We start from the raw sequence: 24,748 nt of genomic DNA, 5'->3' as shown, positions 1-24,748 counted from the left end.
AGGACCCTCAGCGTTGTCTTTGTGATTCTGCACAGGCTGGCAAAGTCCTTCTCCTTTGCCTACTGCCCGTCTGGGTCACTGCCCTTAAGGAGAGCTCCGGTGGGACTTATTGGAGGCTCAGATTGTCTTGTGGTAAGTGCTTAAAAGATGCAAACTTCTTTAGAAGTCACCAAACATGCAAATGTATTTTGAAATGTTTATAGTTTTCTCATAATACATATGTCCCATGAATTTTCTGAAGTGCCCTCAATATGTCAAAATCCTGTCAATCAGCTGAAATAATCTGGGATAGGCAGGTAGTTAGTTTAGGTCTTCTGAGCTAGCTATAAGTCACTACAAGCTCCCATATATAATTCTATCCTCCTACTTTTCAATCAAAATGCCCCCTTTGCTGGGATGCACCTGCTTCATCTGGGAACTAAATGGGGGATGCCATGAGAATACGGATACTGAGTTCCACGTGGACCTTGTGGAGGGGCCATATCCTCTCCAGGTAGCTTCATGCCTGGAGAGGCATCATCCCCCACCTCGTAAAGGAGGCCAACACTGGGAGGAGCTCTCCCTCACAGGCAGCCGCAGGTGCTGCGCAGGCGCCCGCTCTGTCGCCCTTTCCCCACCCCTCTCCCTTTGGGGTAACCATTGGGCCCCCTGCCCATTTCTGATGCGTTTTCTCTGTGTGGGGCAACCCCTGCTCACGTGTGCATGTGTCTTCACTTTCTCACTTTTTTAAAAAAATATTTATTTATTTATTTGAAAGGCAGAGTTACAGAGGCAGGGAGAGAGGGAGAAAGTAAGTCTTCCATCTGCTGGTTTACTTCCCAAATGGCTGCAACACCTGAAGCCAAGAACCAGCAGCTTCTTTTGGGTCTCCCACACAGGTGCAGGGACCCAAGGACTTGGGCCATCTTCCACCACTTTGCCAGGCCATAGCAGAGAGCTGGATAGGACGTGGAGCAGCTGGGCCTCGAACCAGTGCCCATAAGGGATGCTGGCATGGCCCCCACTTTCTCACTTTTGAATAAGATTTTTTACCACTTTTTGCACCTTATACGTATCTTCACTTAGAATGTTTGTCTTTGTGCTTGGAGTGAAATCAACTAAGCTCAGAAATATAAAGGAATTTCCATCACTTTTTGAGTAAAATGCTTAAATGTCTAAAATTTGTGAAAATGGAACTTCATGTAACATTAAGGATTAATAAAACAACATTTAAAAAAAGAAGAAGCCACCAAATAAAGAGCAGATAACTTTATGGTTAAGCATGTGAACTCTGGAGTGAAACAGACTCAGATGCAAATACAAGTTCTTCTACTTAGTAATTTTGGGAAAGGTCATCATTTTATGCCTCAGTTGATTTTTATTTATGTATTTATTTATTTTTATTTGACACGTAGAGTTATAGACAGGGAGAGAGAAACAGAGAGAAAGGTCCTCCTTCCATTGGTTCACCCCTCAAATGGCTGCTACAGCCGGCACTACGCCGATCCGAGGTCAGGAGCCTGGTCTCCTATGCGGGTTCAGGGGCCCAAGCACCTGGGCCATCCTCCGCGGCCCTCCCGGGCCATAGCACAGAACTGGACTGGAAGAGGGGCAACTGGGACTCGACCTGGCGCCCATATGGGATGCCGGCACCACAGGTGGAGGATTAATTAAGTGAGCCATGACACGGGCTCCCTCAGTTGATTTTTAAAAAGTTTGTTTCAAAGGGAGAGGGAGGAAGGGGGGGAGGGAGGGAGGGGGAGAGGGAGAGGGAGGGAGGGAGAGAGAGAAAGTATCTTCCATCTGCTGTTTCATTCCCCAAATGCCCACAACAGCCAGGGCTAGAAACCAGGAGCTCTGTCTACCTGGGTGGCAGAGCAGAGACCCAAGTACTGAAGCCACTTAGGCCATCATCTGCTGCCTCCCAGGTTGGACATCATCAGGGGGCTGGATCGGAAGCAGAGGTGAGACTTGATTCCAGGCACTCTGATATGGGGTGCGGGTTTCCCCAAGGGATGGTTTAACCCACTGCACCACGATGCCCACACCAGCCTGCTTCTGTTTCTGTAAAATGTCACAACATACTTTCACAGAGCCACTGTGATGATTAGATCAGACTCCACATATGTAAAGAGCTTAAGTTACTGTCTGCACACAGTAAGCAAATTTTGCTTTATTTCTTAGAAACAAATACATGATATATACATGGGCCATTTTGAATATGACCAAGTCTGCAGCAGCAGCAAGTACAAAAAATAACTCACATGAAATGGGAGTTCTTACCTTCCACCCTGAGTAGCTAATGACATATCTTTGGCTTCCTTTATGTTATTCTCTGATCCTGTAGGACACATTTTTTCAGTTTGCCATATTTTTTGATAATAAAGTTGCAAATCAACCAGACTGAATGTGCCCTATGGAGGGCACACTTTGTGTTTAAGGATCGCTAGAAATACCTTTGTTAAAATAGGAAATCTAGGGGCTAGCCTTTTGGCACAGGTTAAGGTGCTGCCTGCCACACTGGTAGACATCTATATGAGTGCCACTTCAAGTCTTGGCTGCTCCTCTTCCGATCCAGCTCCCTGCTAATGCATCTGGAAAAACAGCAGGAATTCTAGGCTACTGGCTTCAGCCTGATCCAGCCCCAGCCCAGCCATTTGGGGAGGGAACCAGCAGATGGAAGATTCTCCCCTGCCCACTCTTTTCTCTGTAATTCTACCTTTCAAATAAATAAAATAAATCTTTAAAAAGAATAAAATTAGCAAAACTGGCTGATTATTTTTTTAAGAGGATAAGAAATGTGACTATTATTTCATCTGCTTAGTTGTTTTCTACTGTGAGAATCTTGCTAAGGTTTTACAGGCCAAAGTCTCAACATCAGATATATATGCAACTGCACTTTCTCCTACTTAGTATTATGGAATGGAATCTTAAGTATGAAAGATGTCTTGTATAGTATGTCAAAATGTTGTGCAATATCATTTCAGTCTAAACAGAAATGAAAAAAAAGCAGATGATCTCCCTTTTGCTATAATTCACTTTGGGATGCATGTCATGAAGAGCACTATACAAAAGCAATTTTCATTGATTGACTGACTGATTGAGGAAAAGGGTGAATGTTCTCTCAGCTTAAGTCCCTACTGAAGTATGATTCTTATGGCTCTTGACAGCTCTTTACAATTTGTAGTTAAATGCCGTGTTAGCAATAAATAAATAAATAAATAAAATGAGATAAAAAGGGAGGGAGAGGAGAGAGAAAAAAATTAGAACTTCTTTGGGTTTCTAGTTCAGCTGACTTGAATCAAAAAGATAAACAGATGCGGGTAAGAGAAATTCAAACCTAACTGTTCTAGCTCCTCTAGATTTTAGAGACTATAACTACTAAATATTCCTTGTTAACAAATCAATGGCATGTAATACTGACAGCCTGATAGTTCTTGCTCTACTTCTGTGAAAGGTGCTAGTCTTTCTGAAGCAATAGTTTCCATTGAAATTTTGATTGAGAGAAGCAGTATCAGTGTCTGATTCTTATAATCTCAAAAAGAATTAGTTCCATCTCTGAAATGCTCCTCTCATTCCATATAGCATGATCCTTCGTGTACCTAATGTGGGAAGATCTTTCACTCTGTGAAATGACCACATGGATTTAGTCAGCTCATTTATTGGTTAGAGATGCAAAGACTTAGTATGACCAGTGACGAAACTGAAAACAATTCACACACCAATGTCATCTTCCAAGTTCTATAGCGGGTCGGTGTCCAGTCAGTAGTGATCAGGTTACTAAAATTTTGTTTGCTCTCCTATTGACTTAAAAGCATTCAGGAACACCACCCCCCCCCCCCCAAATTAATGTAAACTGCATTTTTCTCAATTGTTAAGTTAAAGTGAGGCAATAAGTTTTACTTGAAATAGATTCATTTAATTACAATAGATCTTCAAGTGAACTAAATTTTAATGTTTGCCAAGTAAGATTTGTTTGGGAAACTATGGAAGTTTATTTATTTGAAGAACAGTTTTAGAAACACTGAAGATCTACAGGCACCTAGTGGGTCATGATAAATACATTTTCAGGTGGCAGGCACTACAGTTGGTTTCTCAGGCTGCTGCATACAAATGGAAAAGGCCTGTAAGGATATTGGAAAACCCTCTATATAGGTTCTTGCTCTGTTTATTATAGAAGCTTGAGGAGGTAACTTTGCAATTTGGAATTGACACTCTTCATGCAATTATGTTTTCAGCAAAACAGGTCCAGGTTGGGGGAAAAATAGTTCAAACTAGTAAATAATTGCAGCATCATTGCATCAGTTTAGTTTAAAGAGCTGACAAACCCTCTCTAAACTCCAAGCACAATTAGTCATTAGGGTCTAGTTTTTCAGCACTGTTAAGCAATTTGTAACCCATTCCTTTTAATAGGGTTAGGCATTACTTAACCGACACAGATGCCTGAAAACTGAAACCTCAAGTTACGAAGCAGCAACCTTGTTCATTACCTTATGTGATAGGCAAATCATCTATAAAAACAGCATTTAATGGGCAACCAATGAATAATCAATGGCTCACTTTTCATCTGAGTGCGAAAATGAGAATAATCTAATACAAAGTCCCTCTGGTCAGAGGCCGAGTCTTGGGTTCCTTTGCTCTTCAGGCCTGATTTATAAGGCCTTGGAAAGCTGATGTAAACAGATGATCAATGGAACCCATCCCTGCTCATAATAACCCCCAACTGGCCCACTCCCTCTTTTCCAAGTCCATCCCTCCAGGCTATTAGCTCTGTCCAGCTAATTCTGCCCACTACTCCTGCCTGCTGCTTTTACTCTGGCCATCCGCTCCGTCCAGCCGACTCAGAAGTAATTTTATACGCAGCAGAGAGCGAGTGGAATTGATTTTTCACTCAGCGCTCAGTTCCCATCTGAATAATTATCAATTTTACTGCCTCATAAAGGGAAGAGTCAAAATTTCAAATCAATTCAAAAGAGCTTTTGAGACGATAGAAACCGTGCATAAGAATAGAGGTCAAAGTTGTCAGTGACCTAAGGAGATGATGTCAGATATTACTATACCCAGTAGTTGACATCAGAGGCACTCAAGATGATACAACCTAGTGCTAATGCAAATCATATTTATGCTGACTACCAGAGACCAGTCATTAATATTTAAAATGCTATCTGAAAGCCTACATTCCAAATAAATAGAATGTATTCCACTGTTAATAAAGATATATCACTACTTAGTCAAACACTATAAAGTGAAAGATTACCAAGTATTATTAACACACAGAAATTACTTAAACCAACAAATGCATGGTAATTCTGAGTGAAGACAAACTTGATCGTCTCTTGCACAGCCATGTTACCTGCTAAATACAGTCTGCTGGAACCTCGTTTAGGACCACTGTCTACTGTTTCTGCTAAAATTTTCTACCAACTTAAAAGTTTCTGTCAAAGTTTATGGGACAATATTGCGATTACAGCTGAGTGCTTGCAGGAGTGATCTGTAGTGGACCAGTCCCTGGCTGTGGTGGGGGCTGGGTCTGGGATCTGGCTAACCTGGGGATACTTTTTTCCAGTGATTACAAGCTCTAAGTTGGTGGCTCTCTCTTGGCCGGCGCCGTGGCTTGTCGCTCCCCCTCTTCATGGAGGAACGACACTAAGCCCTGCCTAGGCTTCATATCCGAGTCACGGCACCATTATGTCGCTCCCCCTCTTCGTGGAGGAGCAACACAGGACCCTGCGCTGTTCTTTCGTCTGCTCGGCCCTCCCCGGGTTTGCTGCTGGTTCCTCCCGGGTTGGCTACTATCCCTTCCACCTCCGTGGAAGGGCAGTTCCCCCTGGCCACATTCCCCACTTCCGCAGGGGAGCGGCACACCGCCGGCCGGCTCGTCTCGGGGGCTGCACAGGTGTTCCTTCAGCTAGATGTTCCCCTTAGATGTTCCTGGTGCATGCCGTCTCTCTCCTCCTTTATAGTCCTCCTCCGCCAATCCCAACTCGGCTGCCCACACGCCGAGTATGCTGCTCTCCTCCAATCAGTAGCAAGTCCTACAGTTTATTGGTTGAACTGGAGGCAGCTGTGCGGAAGCTGTTTACTTCTCTCCCAGCGCCATATTGTGGGAGAGCAGATGCATAGAATAAGTCTTAATTCCAGTAACTCAGTCTAGTCCGGTTTGCTCCCCACTGTGGCTCACTTGGCTAATCCTCCGCCTGCAGCGCTGGTACTCTGGGTTCTAGTCCTGGTTGCTCCTTTTCCAGTCCAGCTCTCTGCTGTGGCCCAGGAAGGCAGATGGAGGATGGCCCAAGTGCTTGGGTCCTGCACCCGCATGGGAGACCAGGAGGAAGCACCTGGCTCCTGGCTTCAGATCAGCGCAGCTGCTGGCCGTAGTGGCCATTTGGGGGGTGAACCAGTGGAAGGAAGACCTTTCTCTCTCTCTCTCTCTAACTCTGCCTGTCCAAAAAAAAAAAAAAAAAAAAAAAAGAAAAAAAAGAGGGCTATGGGACACTCTCAACACTAACAGCGGCTACTACATGAAGGCAAAGTGTGTGGAGAGGGGAGAACAGAGGTTTACCTAAGTCTTGAAAGAATGTAGATTTTTGAGAAGGCATTTCAGGTTAATCTGAGATATTTTAATCTGAGATATTATCCCCACTTCGAGAATTGATTGTGTGAGCAGTAAGGACTTGTGTTTTTGAGCTAAATGGATCTGGGTTCAAATTCCAATTCCCTCACTTTCTAGTCGGTCTCTCCTCATCTCAATTTAGTCATCAATAAAATGGGATAATGATATCCTTATTTCAAGGTTCTTATGGAATCTAAGTGAGAAGACTTCTCTGACAGTTTTCCTCTCTCTCCTGCATCACTCTCTGTCATCACTATATTAATCAAATTACCAAATACCTGGTTTGTCTCACATGAAAGGAAACTTTTTAAGGAGAGAAATTGTGTTTTATGAGTTTTAAAGATTCTTGCACCTTGCATGTAATGAATCCTTCTTCTTACCTTTACTGTATTGCCACCGAGCTATAACAGTTCCAGGGTTGTACCAGTTATAGGCCTGTATGACTACACAAAATCTGAATTTTCAACCCTCTTCCCCGATAAGCGATTAACTGAAACATCACCATAATTAAAATTCACATAATTTCATTTAAATACTAGCAAAATATGATAGCCAGGAAGGAAACCTCTTCCATGGCTGTCTCATTTTCTTTCCATCGTTTCTCTACAGAAGTGACAATTTCTGCTGATTTCAGGCAATTTATTTGCTAAAGACACACTGAAATGTTTACATCTGCAAATCACAGATTATTATGGATATAATTAGATAAAACAACTAAAAACAATATGAAGATATCACTCCCCAAATTTAGTGAAATTAGAAAATATAGTAATGGTATTTCCATAAAAATGGTATTATTCTCTTCGAAATATTTCTGGCACATATACTTCTTTTTAAGCATACTATTACTGTGATGTACAGAAGTTTTTAAAAACATTATTAAACTTGGACCCAACCCATATTAGCCAATTAAAGTACATTTGAAAATAAACTGTGGTTTCATTTCTTATTAGTTAAGTGCTCTTAGGAATACGACCTTAAGTACCTGAGCTATGATTTCTCATTTTAAATTTGGAGAAATACACTATTATATGATGAATAGACAGTTCCTAGCAAGTTGGCTGATAGAGACCAGGAGCCCAGAGTATGGTAGTATCTTAATATAACAGAGAACTCACAAGGCAAGCATCACATGGTATTTTAGAGGCTCCAGGAAAGAGATCAGATGTTGAGTGCTTCTACTCCACTTTTGCCATAGTTTTTCTCAGGCCTCTGGAAGAACTATCCTCTTTTAAAAATTTTAGCTTTACTGTGATAAGATGACTGACAAGGGCATTTCTTGAGGGGAGGTAGTCCTGGGAGCCAGTGCACCATCCCACATTTAGGGAAAATACTCCTGAAGAATAACTGATAAAGGGTCTTGACAAGATGTTACTCCAAGAGACAGTCAGGGACCAGGTTGGCTTCTGGGGAACTCTCTTAAGCAAGGTGACTAATTACCAGTTACCTGCTGCAGGACATCTGGGTTTTGTTGCATAAAATGTAATAGTCTCTGGCCAGCCTGGGTCGCCTCTCTGCATCGAAGTGGCTTCTTGCCCTCTTTTGCTATGTGCTTGTAGAGGTAGGTGACGACGTAGTCTAAACTGATGCAGCAGCTGGAGGAGACAACTGTATCTGTACAAACAATAAATAAGAATTCATTTGCATTACTGAAGTGTTTGCTGCAGTTGGTTATAATGTCTCCCCTCAGAGAACATCACTTTCTGGCTTCAGAGCACTGGTAAGCAAACTGTAAGCTCCTTGAGGTAGAGATTCTTGCCTCCCCTCTTTAAACCCAGCGTCTATCACAGAGCCTGGCACAGAGACGTGTTAGTTCAGTAAATGATTACTATATAAAATTGTGACCTGAACAACTTCTGCTTAATTCTACCTCTGATTCCCCAAGTGGCTGCTCAGTTGGTATCTACTTAGTGCAAAGTGTTCTGCTTTAGGACATACAGGGGTCTAACCTACCTTGCTGTCAGAGACTCATGGTTTAGTAGACAAGTTACTGTAGCCAACGTTGTGCAAAAATGAGCGACATACTGCTGAGAACATTTTGAGGGCATTGAGAGCATTTAGTTTAGGAGGCAGCACCTGAAGTGGGCTTAGAAAGACCATTTCCGTGAGATGTAAGGAAGGCTGTTTTCAGATAGAGAGATGAGCATGAGAAAGAGAATGTGGTAGGAAAGTTGCGGGTTTGGGAGTCAGCTCTGGTTTCAAATCCCATTTTTTCCCCAATTACTCGCTGTGTTGCTGCTCTTGCTACTTTTCTCACCTTTTAAAAAATGCCTTGTGGGGCCGGCGCCGTGGCTCACTAGGCTAATCCTCCGCCTAGCGGCGCCGGCACACCGGGTTCTAGTCCCGGTCGGGGCGCCGGATTCTGTCCCGGTTGCCCCTCTTCCAGGCCAGCCCTCTGCTGTGGCCAGGGAGTGCAGTGGAGGATGGCCCAGGTGCTTGGGCCCTGCACCCCATGGGAGACCAGGAAAAGCACCTGGCTCCTGGCTCCTGCCATCGGATCAGCGCAGTGCGCTGGCCGCAGCGCACCGGCCGCGGCGGCCATTGGAGGGTGAACCAACGGCAAAGGAAGACCTTTCTCTCTGTCTCTCTCTCTCACTGTCCACTCTGCCTGTCAAAAAAAAATAAAAATAAAAAAAAAATGCCTTGTGTAGTTGAGTGAGAGGAAAGTAAATTAATTAGTAATAAAAACAGCTGATATTTATTGAGCACTTACTATGGTAAGTGCTTCCCATGGATTATTAATTTTAATCCTCACGACAATACTTTAATAGTTACTATTATTATCGCTCCATACTACTATTACCTCTATTTAAAGGTGTGGCTTAGAGATTAAATAATCCATCCAATGATATACAGCTAGAAGACTGTGTGATCACAGTATGAAAATAAAGAAGGCATTCAGACTCTGGATCTGTATTTTTAATTACTATATTAAAAGTAAGCGCTGGGGCTGGCATTATGGTGTAGCAGGTTAAGTGGCCATTTGAGATGCCCAGCAACTGATATTGGAGTGCTGGTTTGAGTCCTGGCTACTCCACTTCTGATCCGGTTTCTGGCTAATGTGCCTGGGAAAGCAGCAGGAAATGGTCCAAGTACTTGGGCCCCTGTACCCACTGGTGAGACCAGGATAGAGTTTGTGGCTCCTGGCTTTGTCCAGGCCAAAATCTGGCTGTTGTGGACATTTGGGGAATAAACCACCAAGTAGAAGAGAGAAGGCTTCTTTTACTCTCCCTTTCAAATAAATAAATAGATAAATAAATAAATAAATCTGAAAAAGTACTAAGTATTAATCAAAAATATATGTCAGCATCAAACATCTTAAAACACAATGGCACTCAAAAAAAATTCCAGCTACTACTGGTTTACTCTCATGGTAAAAAGGAGGCTATTTTTAGGGGGCAGGACTTTTTTCTTTTTTTGCTACTGACAGATAACATTTGACACAACCCTTGGGAGTTTATAATTTTTTTTATTTAACAGATAGATTTAGATAGTGAGAGAGAGAGATAGAGAGAAAGGTCTTCCTTTCGTTGGTTCACCCTCCCAAAACGGCTGCTACCACTGGCTGGAGCTACACCGATCTGAAGCCAGGAGCCAGGTGCTTCTTCCTGGTCTCCCATGAGGGTGCAGGGGCCCAAGCACTTGGGCCATCCTCCACTACTACTGACAGCAAAAAAAAGTCCTGCCCCCTAAAAATAGCCTCCTTTTTACCATGAGAGCAAACCAGTAGTAGCTGGAATTTTTTTTTTTTGAGTGCCCATTGTGTGTGTGTGTGTGTGTGTGTGTGTTTGACAGGCAGAGTGGACAGTGAGAGAGAGAGAGAGAGAGAGACAGAGAGAAAGGTCTTCCTTTGCCGTTGGTTCACCCTCCAATGGCCGCCACACCGTGCTGATTAGAAGGCAGGAGCCAGGTGCTTTTCCTGGTCTCCCATGGGGTGCAGGGCCCAAGCACTTGGGCCATCCTCCACTGCACTCCCGGGCCATAGCAGAGAGCTGGCTTGGAAGAGGGACAACCGGGACAGAATCCGGCGCCCCGACCGGGACTAGAACCCGGTGTGCTGGTGCTGCAAGGCGGAGGATTAGTCTATTGAGCCACGGTGCTGGCCGCCTATTGTGTTTTAAGAAGATGTTTGATGCTGACATATATCCCGGGCCACAGCAGAGAGCTGGATTGGAAGAGGAGCAACTGCGACCAGAACCTGGTGCCCATATGGAATGCCGGTGCCGCAGGTGGAGGGAGGATTAACTAAGCGAGCCATGGCCCTGGGATTTATAATTAGTAAGAGAAAACAATTAAAAATGAAAAATTTGGTGGACTGAGAAGTTGATTATCAAGAAAGTAGGGCTGAGAAGCAGATTTACAAAGGGAATAGATTTCCTGAGTCATCTTTGAGGATCACATGTGAACACACACGTGGTGTGCTCAACACAGATTTAGGTCAAACATCAGCTGAATCAATCAAGAAATGGGTAGCTAAAACTAATCAGAAATTTTCTAGAAAAACCTTTGATTTGCATTTAGTAATAATACATAGCTCTGATACAATACTACAGTTTTAAAACTGTCATGGCATTTTATAGAGAAATGTGATGAAAAACAGACAGTGGCAAGTCTGAAAAGAAACACAGTAGGGGCAGGCATTATGTACCACAGTTAACCATATGGGAGTGCCTAGGTTTGAGCCCTAGCTCTGCTCTCCAATCTGGCTTCTTGCCAATATGCCTCAAGAGTTGCAGGTGATGGCTCCAGTGTTTGGGTTCCTGACACCCATGTGGGAGACCTGGATTGAGTACCGGACTCCTGGCTTCTGCTTGATCCAGTCCTGGCTGTTGTGGGCTTCTGGAGAGAGAGCCAGTGCACAGGAGATCTTTCTGATTGTCTCCACTATGTCTCTCTCTGCCTTTCAAATAATAATAATAAGCGAAATACAGGCAGGATAATGGTAGTTAATACAGGATCATGAAAGATGAGGAATTGAAGGTCTAAAAAGATAGGCATGGATAATATTTTTGGAGTTATAAAGTCTAAGGAAGCAGATTTCTATTACAGTAATGGAATTTGATTGATTAATTAGCTAATTTACTCTTTTTCTCTCCCTACTAACTAGGTTATATTGTAGAAAAGGCAGTTCTGGTTTTATAAGCCTGGGAGGTAGCACAGTGTAGCATGGCAGTCATACACAACACTGCTGAGCCTGGCTACGTCACATTTCCCTTTTCCTTCACAATTCCACATTTGAAATCCCAGTCATGAAAGTAAATGGATTAAGTCACTTAACAGCTATAAAGGCAAGCAGGAAATAGATATGGTTGCCTTCACCAGTGAACAGCAGTGTGCTATCAATCATGAGAAAATTATAAAGACTTCACATAGATTTGGTGACCATATGCCATGCAGGTTGCTTTAAAAGGCTCCAATGCACTGAGTCAGCTGTGAAAATGCCAGGTAAACACTTTAGCCACAAAGGTTGAAGCATATATCCTTACAATAAAAGCATGAAGAAGAGCTTCCATTATGGCTGATTTATGGTTGGGGGCTTTGAAAAAGATAAATGTTATTTCGTGATAGATTTAAAAGTGGGGAATCATAAGGATCAAAGGGCATTTGGTCAAAAACAGAATGAATTGTGCTGAGGACTACATGTTATTATTGGTTCTTATCTGCAGCTAAGCTATTATGTGAGACTCAAATAATGAAACTCTCCTGACATAAAAAGGATGAGCAGAAGTCATGAAGTTTCATATTGTGTCCTAGCTCTTGCTGTTTAGAATCTTTTTCAAAGAATTGCATCTAGAATTTGGACAATTTTGGCAATGATTTTTAAGTCTAATGGGCTTCTGTCCTCTCTAGCAACTTGTTTGGCACTGGGAAGAACCAAGTGCTCCTTTCTCCTGCACCCAGTCTCCACAGGAAACACATGCATCATTAATAGCCTCCGGCTCACTAAGACCCATCACTGAAAGCCGTTCTGCAAAGTTAACTGTGGAGGAAAGAATTGCTTAACTGACTCAGGAAGAATAATAATAAGGCTGAGCTGAAATCGGGCTTTAGCTGCAAACTTCTCATCGCAGCAGAATCAGCAGGATGAAGGTCTTGGAAATAGCTGGTTCTAGGTTTGAATCTAAACTTTTGAGATGCTCGACTCTGGTAAGGTTCAACGGTACCTCTGTAAAACGTGCTTACCAATACCTACTTTGCACGTGTGGTCAGCCACTTATGAGGAAGTATACATAGATTGTAACAAAGTGCTTGGCACTGTATGTTAGGTTTCCCTTTTTTCACTTCCATTTGTTTTGCTGGCTATGTAAATCCCTTAAACATCAAGCCTGTAGGTCTACCAAGATAATCCATTGCTCTCTGCTCTCTTTAGCATTTACTTCATAGGAAAAATTAACAAACAAGGTATCCAAATTCTAAATGTTTCCTACATGTTTTACTCTCATGTAACATTCATACCAAATACTTCATCCAATCCAAGAATTTGTTCAAAATACAATGTACCCACTTCTATTTTTTATATGCATCTTATTAATAATGAATTTCAAAGGGAAAGATCTGGTAGTTTCTAACTGGTTCAACATTTTACGGGGTCGTCCCTGTGGCATAGTGGGCTAAGCCTCTACCTGTGGCGCTGAAATCCCATATGGGCACCAGTTCCAGTCCTGGTTGCTCCTCTTCCAATCCAGCTCCCTGCTATGGCCTGGGAAAGCAGTAGAAGAAGGTACAAGTGCTTGGGTCCCTACATCCTTGTGGAAGACCAAGAAGAAGTTCCTGGCTCCTGGCTTCAGATTGGTTCAGCTCTAGCTGTTGCGGCCACGTTGGGAGTGAACCAGCAGATGGAAGATCTTTCTCTCTGTCTCTCCCTCTCTCTGTAATACTACCTCTAAAATAAATAAATAAAAATCTTAAAAAAAATTTTACTTGCCCTTCTTTCCCTGTTTCACCTTTTGTGATGCCCTTTACTTCTGCTTGCAGCGTACCACCATGCCTGCCATGGGTAATCTTCAGAGGCTTCCCTGATCACTTTTTCTATAATAGCTACACTTAGTAACTCTCTATCCATTACCCTATTTTAAATTTTGTTTAGCACTTATGATGACTTAGTCTTATTTAATATGTGTGCTTGCTTCTTCATTTATTGTTTATTTCTCCTCACTACAATATAAGCTTTCATGTGAACTGGGACCTTACCTGTCTTATTTCCCTCAGAACTGCCACAGTTCAGAATAGTACCTGGTACTTAGAATGTGCACAATGGATAATTATTGAATGAATTAATTGAAAGCCATTATTTGGAGCAGTGTTTTTAAGCCCTGTGCTTGGAGAGGGGGAAATGGATGGGTGGTTAAAAAGATAACGTGAAACTAAAAATAATAAAGTATGATAATTAACTAAAATATTTTTATATCACGTTCTGAACAGTAGACAAACCACAATTCTATCACTGATTCATTTTTTGTACCTGCCACCCATTTGTTTAACTGAGACTACAGCAGAAGTGAGACCCAATAATGCCAATAAATGCCTCTTTGCCAATGCATCACTGTTAGTAAAGAAAATATCCAAACAGTTACTGTCAATGTTCAAAACACGCTTCTTTCCTGAAGACACAGGGCACAAGTCACCTGCCAGAGTCATCCAGTGGTTATAATTTCAATTTGTGACAATACAAGAGGCTGAAGAGGAAACTGTGAAGACAAGGCAAACAATTCTACCGGGCACCTAGCTTTCAAAGTTGCAACTGTCATCAGGGAGATCCAGCAGAAGAGTAAGATTCAGAGGCAGACTCCTAGATCAGACACTTGTTAGTTATATGGTCTTAGGCAAATCATTCCACCTCTCTGAACCACAGCTAACTAGCCTGAATAATGAAAGAACACTCACATATGCTAGGAACTGGGAATAATGTAGTGATCAATACACTGTTCCTGTCCTTGAGAACTTTTCAGTGGAGCAGGGAATAGGGACAAATGGTGTTCTTAGACAGAGCACCTAACCCACTGTTGGTATGCAAGAAGGGTCTGAGAACAAAATGAGTGACTGTGAAAACACCCATTACAGTCCAGTTATACAGTAAATGGCAACAGTGGGCCTTACATGCAAATTCAGTATTCCATCCATAATGCCATTCTGTCAAGACTCCCATGAGAGCCTTGTTAAAATGCAATTGTAGGCCTGACCAAAATTATAGTTTGAGAATGACATAGCTGCCTACAACTAATTCAGAGTATTCAAGTATTACTATGGGGCTAGATAAAACAATGTCAGGTCAAACTGTGATAATAAAAGACAGCACTCTACTTCTATGCATGAAGGATTGACTGCTATGAGCATTTGTCCTCCTGCCACAAATAACCAGAAAACAGGACAAAATATATATAAAACAAAGCTTTTCAATTATTGCAAAACAGATATTACAGGACTATTCACCCAAAAAGGGGGAAAATAAATGAGGGTAGGACCTCCAATTCCTCAAGCTTACTGTCCAAAGCAGTTGCCAGGCTGCAGGCCAGGAAGGGTAAACTCAAACAAAACCACGTGACCTCCTGATCTGAAGAGCCACAGACTAGAATCTGGGGAGGATGAGGAGTTAGAACGTAGGAGCGTGGAACCTGCAGGACAGAGTGCTAGAGGTACACCAGGAGTCCACTCCAGAGTGTGAACAGTGACCTGTGTAAGTGTGAGAAGAAACTAACAAGGTTGGGGAAAGAACTACTGAAAAGAGTAGGCCAAATACTGCCTGGGGATGACAGGGCTGGAGATAGTTTGTGGAGAAATCTCACAATACACGGAGCACTGGAGAGTCCTCACAGGGTCACACCTTACTAGTAAAGCTCAGTTACTTCAAAATAAAGGCTGCATTTCTCTCAAATGAGTCAAACTGATTCAAAAGTTGCTCAACTGCAAGACAGAATGAAATCCACAATCTTGGGGAAAAAATATCAAACTCCAATACTGAGTAATTTAAATCACAATATAAAGCATCCAACCAAAGTCACATGGGGCAGGCGTCTGGACTAGTGGCTGTGCTGCTGCTTGGTATGCCTGCATCTCATGATGGAATGCTGGTTCAATTCCTGGAGCTACTCCTCATTCTAGTACCCTGCTCATGTGCACGCTACAAGCAACAGGTGATGGCTCAAGTAGCTGGGGGCTCCCTCTCTCCCTCTCGCAAATAAATCAATCAATCAATAATTAAAATAAAATAAAAATTAATTAATTAATTAAAAAGGAATTTAAATGAGAGAATATTACTCCTAAGAAGGAGAAAAATAAACTAACAGAAACAGATCCAGAAATGACATTAGTTATCAAAGAGCTGTTATAAATCTCATACATATGATTAAGGTTAAAATGAACCTGATGAGGAAAAAAAATGAAAAAATTTTTAAAAAGACCAAAATGAAGCTTCTAGAAAATAAAAATACAATATCTGAGATGAAAAAATACAGGACTAATATGAGGTTAAGTATTAAAAAATCAGTGAACTTGAAGATACAGCTATAGAAACTACTCAAATCCAAGCACAGAGAGGAAAAGCAGGAAAGCAGTTGAACAGAGCAGTTCCAGAAGTAGAGACAGAGGCAAGTGTGATTATTTGAGAGTAAATCACTATTTATCTGAAATGTTTATTTGAAGATAAACTGTGATGATATTATTTGAAGATATAGATATTAAATAAGCACCACTAGAAAGTAAAGCAGTATGGCTAATAAACAGACAGAGGATACATAAAAAATTGACTCATAAAAATACACAATTAATCCAAACCAAAAAAAGACAGAAAAAAGGCAAAAAGAAACAAAGACCAGATAGGACACAGTGAAAATACCTGACAGGTATATTTCCATTACACTTGGTTAACATGCTATTGCGAGAGAGAGAGAGAGAGAGAAAGAGAGAGAGAGAGAGAATAGCAATATCATAGATTAAAAGCAATTACACTAAGTGGTTCAAATACTAATTAGAAGACAGAGACAAATTTAATACAAATATATGACCCAGCTATATGTTATGTGTTTAAAAAAATAGGTCTATATCCTAATCACCAGAATTTGTGATTATGTTAGATTCAATGGAAAAAGGAAATTATGGTTGCAGACAGAATTAAGATTGCTAACCAAATGACCTTACAGCAGGGTGATTATTCTGGACATAACGGCATGGGCCCACTGTCAACTCAAAGGTCTTTAAAACTGGAAGGGAAAAGCTGACAGGTCAGAGGAGACGTATCTATGGAAGACGAGTCAGAGAAGCAGCACTGCTGGCTTTGAAGATGGAGGGATGAGGTTGCAGGTCAAGGAATGTGGGTGGTCTCTGGAAGCTGGAAAGGCAAAGAAATGAATGTGTTCCTAGAGTGTTTAGAACACATTGCTACCCTGTGGGAGTGACTAAGCCTTACTCCTGACTTTTATATAATTACTAGCATCACATAAGATGCTTCACGGGGCAGCTGCAGACACGGGTTGGGATGGAATGCCTGGGGTGAGTACCAGCTCTGCCACAGTACTTGGACCTGTTGCCCTCGTGGGAGACTCACTAGTTTCGGGCTCTTGGCTTCAGCCTGGTCCAGTCCCAACTGTGGCAGGCATTTGGGGAGTGAATGAAGGATTGCTCTAACACATTTGAAAAACAAAAAGAAGAAACAATATTTCTAGAGATAAAGAAGGTAATTTCATAATCCTAAAGGGTAAATTAATCAAGGAGATATGACAATAAAATAATTATGTGCCTAATAACAGAGTTTTAACATACTTGATCCAAAAAACTGATAGGATTGAGACACAGGCATAAAAAATTCAGCACTTGCTTCTTGCTAATTCACAGAACAATTAGACAACAGACAAGCAACCAGTAAGAACACAGAAGATCTGAACATTATCAATCAACTAGATCTAAACCTTTTAGAATACTCTTCCAGAGCCGGTGCTGTAGTGTAGTGGGTAAAGCCACCACCTGCAGTGCTGGCATCCTATATGGGCACCGGTTTGAGTCCTGGCTGCTCCACTTCCAATCCAGCTCTCTGCTATGGCCTGGGAAAGCAGTAGAAGATGGCTCAAGTGCTTGGACCCCTGCAACCCACATGGGAGACCCAAAAGAAGCTTCTGGTTCCTGGCTTTGGATAGTCCCAGCTCTTGCTATTGTGGCCATTTGGGGAGCGACCAATAGATGGAAGATCTCTCTCTCTCTCTCTCTCTCTCTCTCTCTGCCTCTGCCTCTCTGTAACTCTGCCTTTATATATATATATATATATATATATATATATATATATATATATATATTTATTTAGAAGGACACTCTTCCCAACCATGGAATACACTTCATTTTGAGTGTCTGTGAAACATTCACAATATTTTGGATCATTAAATCTCAATAAACTTAAAAGGTATAAAAATAATTGAGAACATTCTGACACATTGGAACAAAGCTAGAACCAATCACAGAAAGAAATCAAGAACATCTCCAAATACTTGAAAATTAAACAATGTGATTATTTTATGTATCAATCCATCAGTTAAAAAAACAGTAGGAAAAAAAAACAGCAGGGCAATTAGAAAACATTTTTGAACTGAGTAAAAATAAAGACAAAATATATCAAAATATGTAAAGTACAGTTATAGCAGTGCTTAAAGCATCAAGTATGTATAGTAGAAAAGAAAGGTCTGAATGTAATGATTTAAGCTTCTATATGAAAAAACTAAAAAGAGAAAAGGTCTTGCAAACTTAAGTACACTTTAGTAAACTAAAAACAGAAAAGAGAGAAAAAAATAACTGAACATAGTTTTTGCAATACAACTGATAAACAGCCAGAATGACCAAGAAAAAATAGAGAAAATTCATATTGCCAATATCAGGTATTAAAGAGGGACATCACTGCAGACCCTACAGACATGAAATCAGATAATAAGGGAAGCATTTTGAACAATTTCAATCCAATGATGTTACATAAACTCTAGATGAAATGGACAAATTCCTTTGAAGACATACTACCAAATGCCATTCAAGATGTAACTGATAACTGGAATAATAATGTATCTATGAGTGCTTGCTTCGGCAGCACATATACTAAAATTGGAACAATACAGAGAAGATTAGCAGGGCCCCTGCGCAAGGATGACACACAAATTCATGAAGCATTCCATATTTTTAAATCAGCTAAGAAAGCAGTAATAATAATAAGGTGTCTATGAAAGAAATCTAATTTGTAGCTCAAAACCTTCCAAACAAAGAAAAATCTTGGCCTGATAGTTTCACTGAGGAACTCTATCAAACATTTAAGAAAGAACTAATAGTAATCCTACAGAATTTTTTTGAGAAAATAGGCGAGGTGGGAACATTCTCAGCTCATTTTATGAGGGTACTAGATTCACACTAAAATGTAGCAAAGCTATGAGAAGAACAGAAAGCTATATAACACCTATAGAAAAACACATGGGTATCTGTCATGAATATGGATACAGAGATCTGAATTAAAATTTTAGCAAAGTGGATCCAGTAATGCATCATAACGAAGTATGGAATGCATCTGAATATCATTCAATGTATTGATTAATATTGATGTATATGTATTAACAGACTGAAAAATAAAAACCATATATCATATCAACTGATGCAAAAACAGCATTATATAAAATTCAACATCCATTCAGGATAATACCTTCAGAAAACTACAAATATAGGGGAATCAAGACTATAAAAATGTTGGGGCTGGTGCTATGGTGCAGTGGGTTAAGCCTCCATCTGCAGCACTGGCATCTCTATTCGCACCGGTTTTAGTCCCAGCTACTTCTCTTCCAATCCAGCTCTCTGCTATGGCCTGGGAAAGCAGTAGAAGATGGCCCAGGCATGTAGGCCCCTGCATCTGCATGGGAGACCTGGAAGAAGCTCCTGGCTCCTAGCTTCAGATTGGTGCAGCCCTTGCCATTATGATCATCTGGGGAGTGAACCAGTGGATAGAAGACCTCTCTCTCTGTCTCTCCCTCTCACTGTCTGTAACTCTACCTATCAAATAAATAAATAAAATCTTTTTAAAAAAAACTATAAGAAGCATCTATGAGAAACCCTAACATTATACTGAATGATATTAAGACTGAATGCTTTCCCCCTCACACTGGAGACAAGAAAAATTGTTGCTATTATTATTTCTATTCAACATTGCAGCATTCTAAGTTTTGCCCAGTCTGATAAGGCAAGAAAAAATGCCATACAGACTGAAAAGGAAGAGGTAAAACTCTATATTTGCAGAAACAACTATGTAGAACATCTTAAGAAATACACAAAAGGCTACTAGAATTAATGAGCTTAGCAAAGCTGCAGGACACAGAATCAATATACAAGAAAGCTGATTACAATTATACACGGTAGTGAAGAAAATTGGGAACTTTAATATCATTCAAAGTACCATTAAAAAACCAAAAGATATTGTTATAAATACAACAGGATATGTATAAGACTCACAAATTCAAAACCACAAAAATACAATTGAGAAAGGTTATGGAAGATCTAAATAATAATGGAACAGATTGCTATTTTTCTAGAATTGAACACTCAATATTGTTAAAAAAATTAATTATGTGAACTGAAATATAAATCAAATCCCAGTCGAAATTTCCCTATTTTTTTTTTAACCAAGAGAAATGGACAAGTTGATTCTAGGGGCTGGCACCGTGGCACAGTTAAGTCACTACTTACTAGGCCAGCATCCCATATAAGCTCCAGTTCAAGTCCAGGCTGCTCCACTTCTAATCCAGCTACCTCTTAATGTGCCTGTTAAAACAGTGGAAGATGCCCCGGGGCCCCTACCACCTATGTGGGAGACTCAGATGGAGTTCTGGGCTCCTGGTGTTAGCCTTGCCTAGCACCGGCTGTTGCAGCTGTTTGGGGAGTGAACCAGCAGATGGAAACTCTGTCTCTCTGTCTCTTCCTTTCTCTAACTCTGCCTTTCTCATGAATAAATAAGTCTTGAAACACAGCTAAAACTTACATAAAAATGCAAAGGCCTAGAATAGCCAAGAAAAAATTTTTTAAAATAAATCCTTATTGTTATACAGAGAGAAGGAGAGGCAGAGAGAGAGAGAGAAAGAGAGAGAGAGAGAGGACTTCCATCCACTGGTTCACTCCCCAATTGGCTGCAATGGCCAGAGCTGTGCTGATCCAAAGCCTGGAGCCAGGAGCTTGAACTTCAGGCTCCTGAACCCTGACTTATGTTCTATTAGCAGGATCTTGGGTGTCTGTGTTCCCTCACTCCCTGCTGAAGTCTGGACATTTGAGGTGTTAGTTGCTATGCAAAACTGTGAAATTTACCAGCTTTTTTTTTTTTTAAGATTTATTTATTTATTTGAAAGTCAGAGTTACATAGAGAGAAGGAAAGGCAAAGAAAGAGGTCTTCCATCTGATGGTCACTCCCTAGTTGGCTGCAACAGCCGGAGCTGCACTGATCTGAAGCCAGGAGCTTCTTCTGGGTCTCCTACATGGGTGCAGGGGCCCAAGGACTTGGGCTATCTTCTACTGCTTTCCCAGGCCACAGCAGAGAGCTGGATCTGAAGTGGAACAGCTGGGACCTGAACCGGCGCCCATATGGGATGCTGGCACTGCAGGCGGTGGCTTTACCTGCTACATCACAGCGCCAGCCCCCAAGAAAATTTTTAAAACAGAAATACAAAACCAGAGGGTTATACCACCTGACTATAAGGTCTACTATAAAACTATGGCAATATAATACTGGCACAAGGTAATCCATGGGGTAAAAGATATTCTCAACAAAAGGAATTGGGACAATCGAATATCTATATGTTAATGAAGAATCTCATCTTTTACCTCCTACCATATACAAAATTAAGTCCAAATGCATCATAGACTTTAATATCAGAGTTAAACCTAAAAAGCTTTTAGAAGAAAACAGATGAAACCTTTATGGCTTTGGGTTAAACAAAAATTTTTTGGAATAAGACCAGAAAACATGAATCAAAATAATAAAAAAATTGAATTTCCTCAAAATTGAAAACTTTTGTTCTTCAGAGGATACTGTTAGGAAAGCATAAGGACAAACCATATGCTGAAAAATATTTACAAAACATGTATGTGATATAGAATTTGTATCCAGAAAATATAACAATTCTTATAACTTAGTAATAAAATTAAAAACTCAGTTAAACAAATGAGTAAAAAAAGAAAACTTCACCGAGAAGATACATGAATAGCAAATAAGCATAAAAAGATGCTTAAATCATATTCATTAGTGAAATGCAAATTAAAGCTACAGTGAGATTACACTTCTCATCTGCTAGGAAGGCTCAGGTTAAAAGACAGAGTAGTAAGTATCAGTGAGGATATGGAGCAACTGGAATCCTTATACACTGCTGGCAGGAGCAAAATGGTACAGTTCCCTAGGCAGAGTTTGTCAGTTCTTAAAATACTAAACATAAACCAGAAATTCCACTGCTAGGCACTTACCTAAAGGAAATTTTTTAAAAAGGCCACATAAAGAATTGTATACGAATGTTCACTATGGCTGTATTCAAAATAGTGAATAACAGAAACGACCCAAACATCCATTGTGGGTGAATGAGTGGACAGACTATAGTAATCCTCACAGCAGAGTTACATACAGCAATAGAAGGGAACAAACTAACTGGTTACAAAACAACACAGATGAATCTCAAAGGCATTATGTTAAATTAAAGAAGCCAGACATAGATAACTTCATATTATATGGTTTCATTTATATGAGATTCTGGAAAAGGCAAACTATAGTGAGAGAAAGCAGATAGCGGTCCCCTTGGGCTGGGAGCAGGGAGAAGGGATTGATTAGAAGGGACATAAGGGAGCTTTTTGTGATGATGAAAATGTTCTATATATTGGTTGCTGTCGTTCATGATTTTGTGAGTATACATTCGTCAAGATTCACTGAACTGTTCACTTAAAATCAGCGAATTTCATTGTATGCAAATTATACCTCAATAAACCTGATTAAAACACTGTGTAAGAAAATATGGAAAAATACACTTTCCACTTATAAATAAAAGTTATAAAATAATCTGTAGTTTGGCTTCCTAATTTTTTTTCTGCTTTATAGGATGAGAGTCTCAGGAAGCACACACAGCGAAGCGACCACAGTCAAGCGTTTCACCGGGAACGGCGCTCCCCAGGATCCTTACCGAGAGTAGTGAGGCCCTCGGAGATGGACGTGAGGACGTACAGGAGCACAGGAGGCTCTAAGTTGGTGATGAAGCTCATGTGGTCCTGGGTGAGACATTCCAGGAGTGGATAATAAGACTGGCTCAGTTTCCGATATTGCTACAACACAGAGATACACTAAATGTCAAGCCACAGGGAAGAAAAAGACAGGCTACGATTCAGTGGAAATTGCCATTTATAATACTGGAAATTGTAAACTTAAACACAAGGTCAATAACTATATAGAACACATGACATAAAGATTCCCAATTCAGCATTTAAAGGGGTTCTATTAGGAATCTCTCGATCTCCAGAAACCTCAATTTGAAGCTATAACATGGTATGCTATTTCCACTTGACTTTGTATGGTTAACACTAACATTCAAGCAAAAGCCTTGCAGTATGACAGGGAAGACTGTGTGAGTCATTTTTCTATACTGGAATATTCTGAACACTGAACAGTGCTAAAGAGTGGCTAGGCAACCTTATTTTTTTTTTTGTCTTATAAACACAAAGAAACTTGCTACTGTAATAGGCTTTGGTATCATAATCTGTATATACACAATGCCAACCCATCTAAGTAAATTATTATTTGGTAAATAGGCTTAATTTTTACCATATACTGTAGGCATAAGATAAGTACATCAGAAAGATACTTGAAAACTTCAATTGCAATCCAATCAATACAGTATCAAAGAAGCACAAAGCTTGTAACACAGATAAACCAGAACAGCATTTCTTAACGTGACATTAAGACTTCCTCCACAAACATCACTTGGGGTACTTGTTATAGTTGCCTAGGCCGGCACCATGGCTCACTAGGCTAATCCTCCACCTGCGGCGCTGGCACTCCGGGTTCTAGTCCCGGTTGGGGCACCGGATTCTGTCCCAGTTGCCCCTCTTCCAGTCCAGCTCTCTGCTGTGGCCCGGGAGTGCAGTGGAGGATGGCCCAAGTGCTTGGGCCCTGCACCCTCATGGGAGACCAGGAGGAAGCACCTGGCTCCTGGCTTCGGATCAGTGCAGCGTGCCGGCCGTAGCAGCCATTTAGTGGGTGAACCAATGGAAGGAAGACCTTTCTCTTTGTCTCTCTTTCTTTCTCACTGTTTAACTCTGCCTGTCAAAAAAAAAAAAAAAAAAAAAAAAAAAAAAAAAAAAAAGTTTCCTGATCCCCACCCCAGGCTGAGTGAAAAGCTCTGGTATAAGGCTCTGAAACATCACTTGTGACACAGATGCTAAGAATCTTACAGCGTTCTCAAGTTTGAGAATTGCTGAATTGGACATTGCTTCATTCAGAGAAGAGGGAAGAGAAAAGTCCTTGAACCCCACCAGTTTTCTTGCTGGACTTCAACTGTGGTGAGGAGTCCCCTCAACGAGGTGGCTGTACCACGTGGCTGACTGGACTCAAGTTTTGCCTTTGTGATTTCTGTCACACTGGCCTGGCCTTCGATGAGAACTGCATTCTCCCATAAGGAGGATGAACAACTTTGGTCTGGCTGTGGTCCTGTGTAGGTTAGCTTAGGAAGGGGAAAGCAGGTTGCAAATGATCAAGGATCGCTTCTCACACAGACTGACCAACAAGTGGTCTCCAGATCCTAACTGTGATCTAGGGGGAACCGGTGAGAAAGTATGAAGTAAGCCTGAACGTGAATTTGATTGCCACCTAAATAATTACCGCCAAGTCATTACTGCTGTACCACACCAGGTACATATCAGCTTCTGGGTAATCAGGCAGAGATTAAAAAAAAAATAATCTGACAATTGACAGCTCAGTGGAGGGGCTGTGAATCTGAATTTTCAGCAAGCACCTCAGGTATTTCTGATGGGCTTGAACGTCTGAAGCGCACCTTCATAAGAATCATGTGGAGTGCTTATTAAAAATACACTTTACTGACATAAACCATAGCTCCCCAACAGCCGAGCAGAAAAGGGATCTAGAAATCACTCAGTTTAATCCACTTGTTTTAAAAGGGAGGAAACTGAAGC

At 41.0% G+C, this 24,748-nt stretch overlaps 1 protein-coding gene and 1 non-coding gene across 11 annotated transcripts in view; one reads left to right on the top strand and one right to left on the bottom strand.

Moving 5' to 3' along the window:
- RANBP17 (RAN binding protein 17) overlaps positions 1 to 24,748 on the bottom strand; it is a 371,265-nt gene that overhangs the window by 24,060 nt on the left and 322,457 nt on the right. For all 10 annotated transcript variants that reach the window (XR_011389899.1, XM_051843604.2, XM_070076412.1 and 7 more), the window contains 2 exons: positions 22,747 to 22,885; positions 8,037 to 8,203 (listed from right to left, as the gene is read on the bottom strand). Coding sequence is in view for 9 of the 10 variants with exons in the window: in XM_051843604.2 (XP_051699564.1) it covers positions 8,037 to 8,203; positions 22,747 to 22,885 (306 nt within the window). In the remaining variant the exon portion in view is untranslated. The remainder of the gene's footprint in view (positions 1 to 8,036; positions 8,204 to 22,746; positions 22,886 to 24,748) is intronic.
- On the top strand, positions 18,632 to 18,738 carry LOC127490825 (U6 spliceosomal RNA). Its single transcript, XR_007919220.1, has one exon. It is a non-coding gene; the product is annotated as a U6 spliceosomal RNA (small nuclear RNA).

The sequence above is a fragment of the Oryctolagus cuniculus genome, chromosome 6 (genome assembly GCF_964237555.1).
Source record: "Oryctolagus cuniculus chromosome 6, mOryCun1.1, whole genome shotgun sequence".
Taxonomy (NCBI): Eukaryota; Metazoa; Chordata; class Mammalia; order Lagomorpha; family Leporidae; genus Oryctolagus; species Oryctolagus cuniculus.
This window is presented reverse-complemented; position numbering and strand designations above follow the sequence as displayed.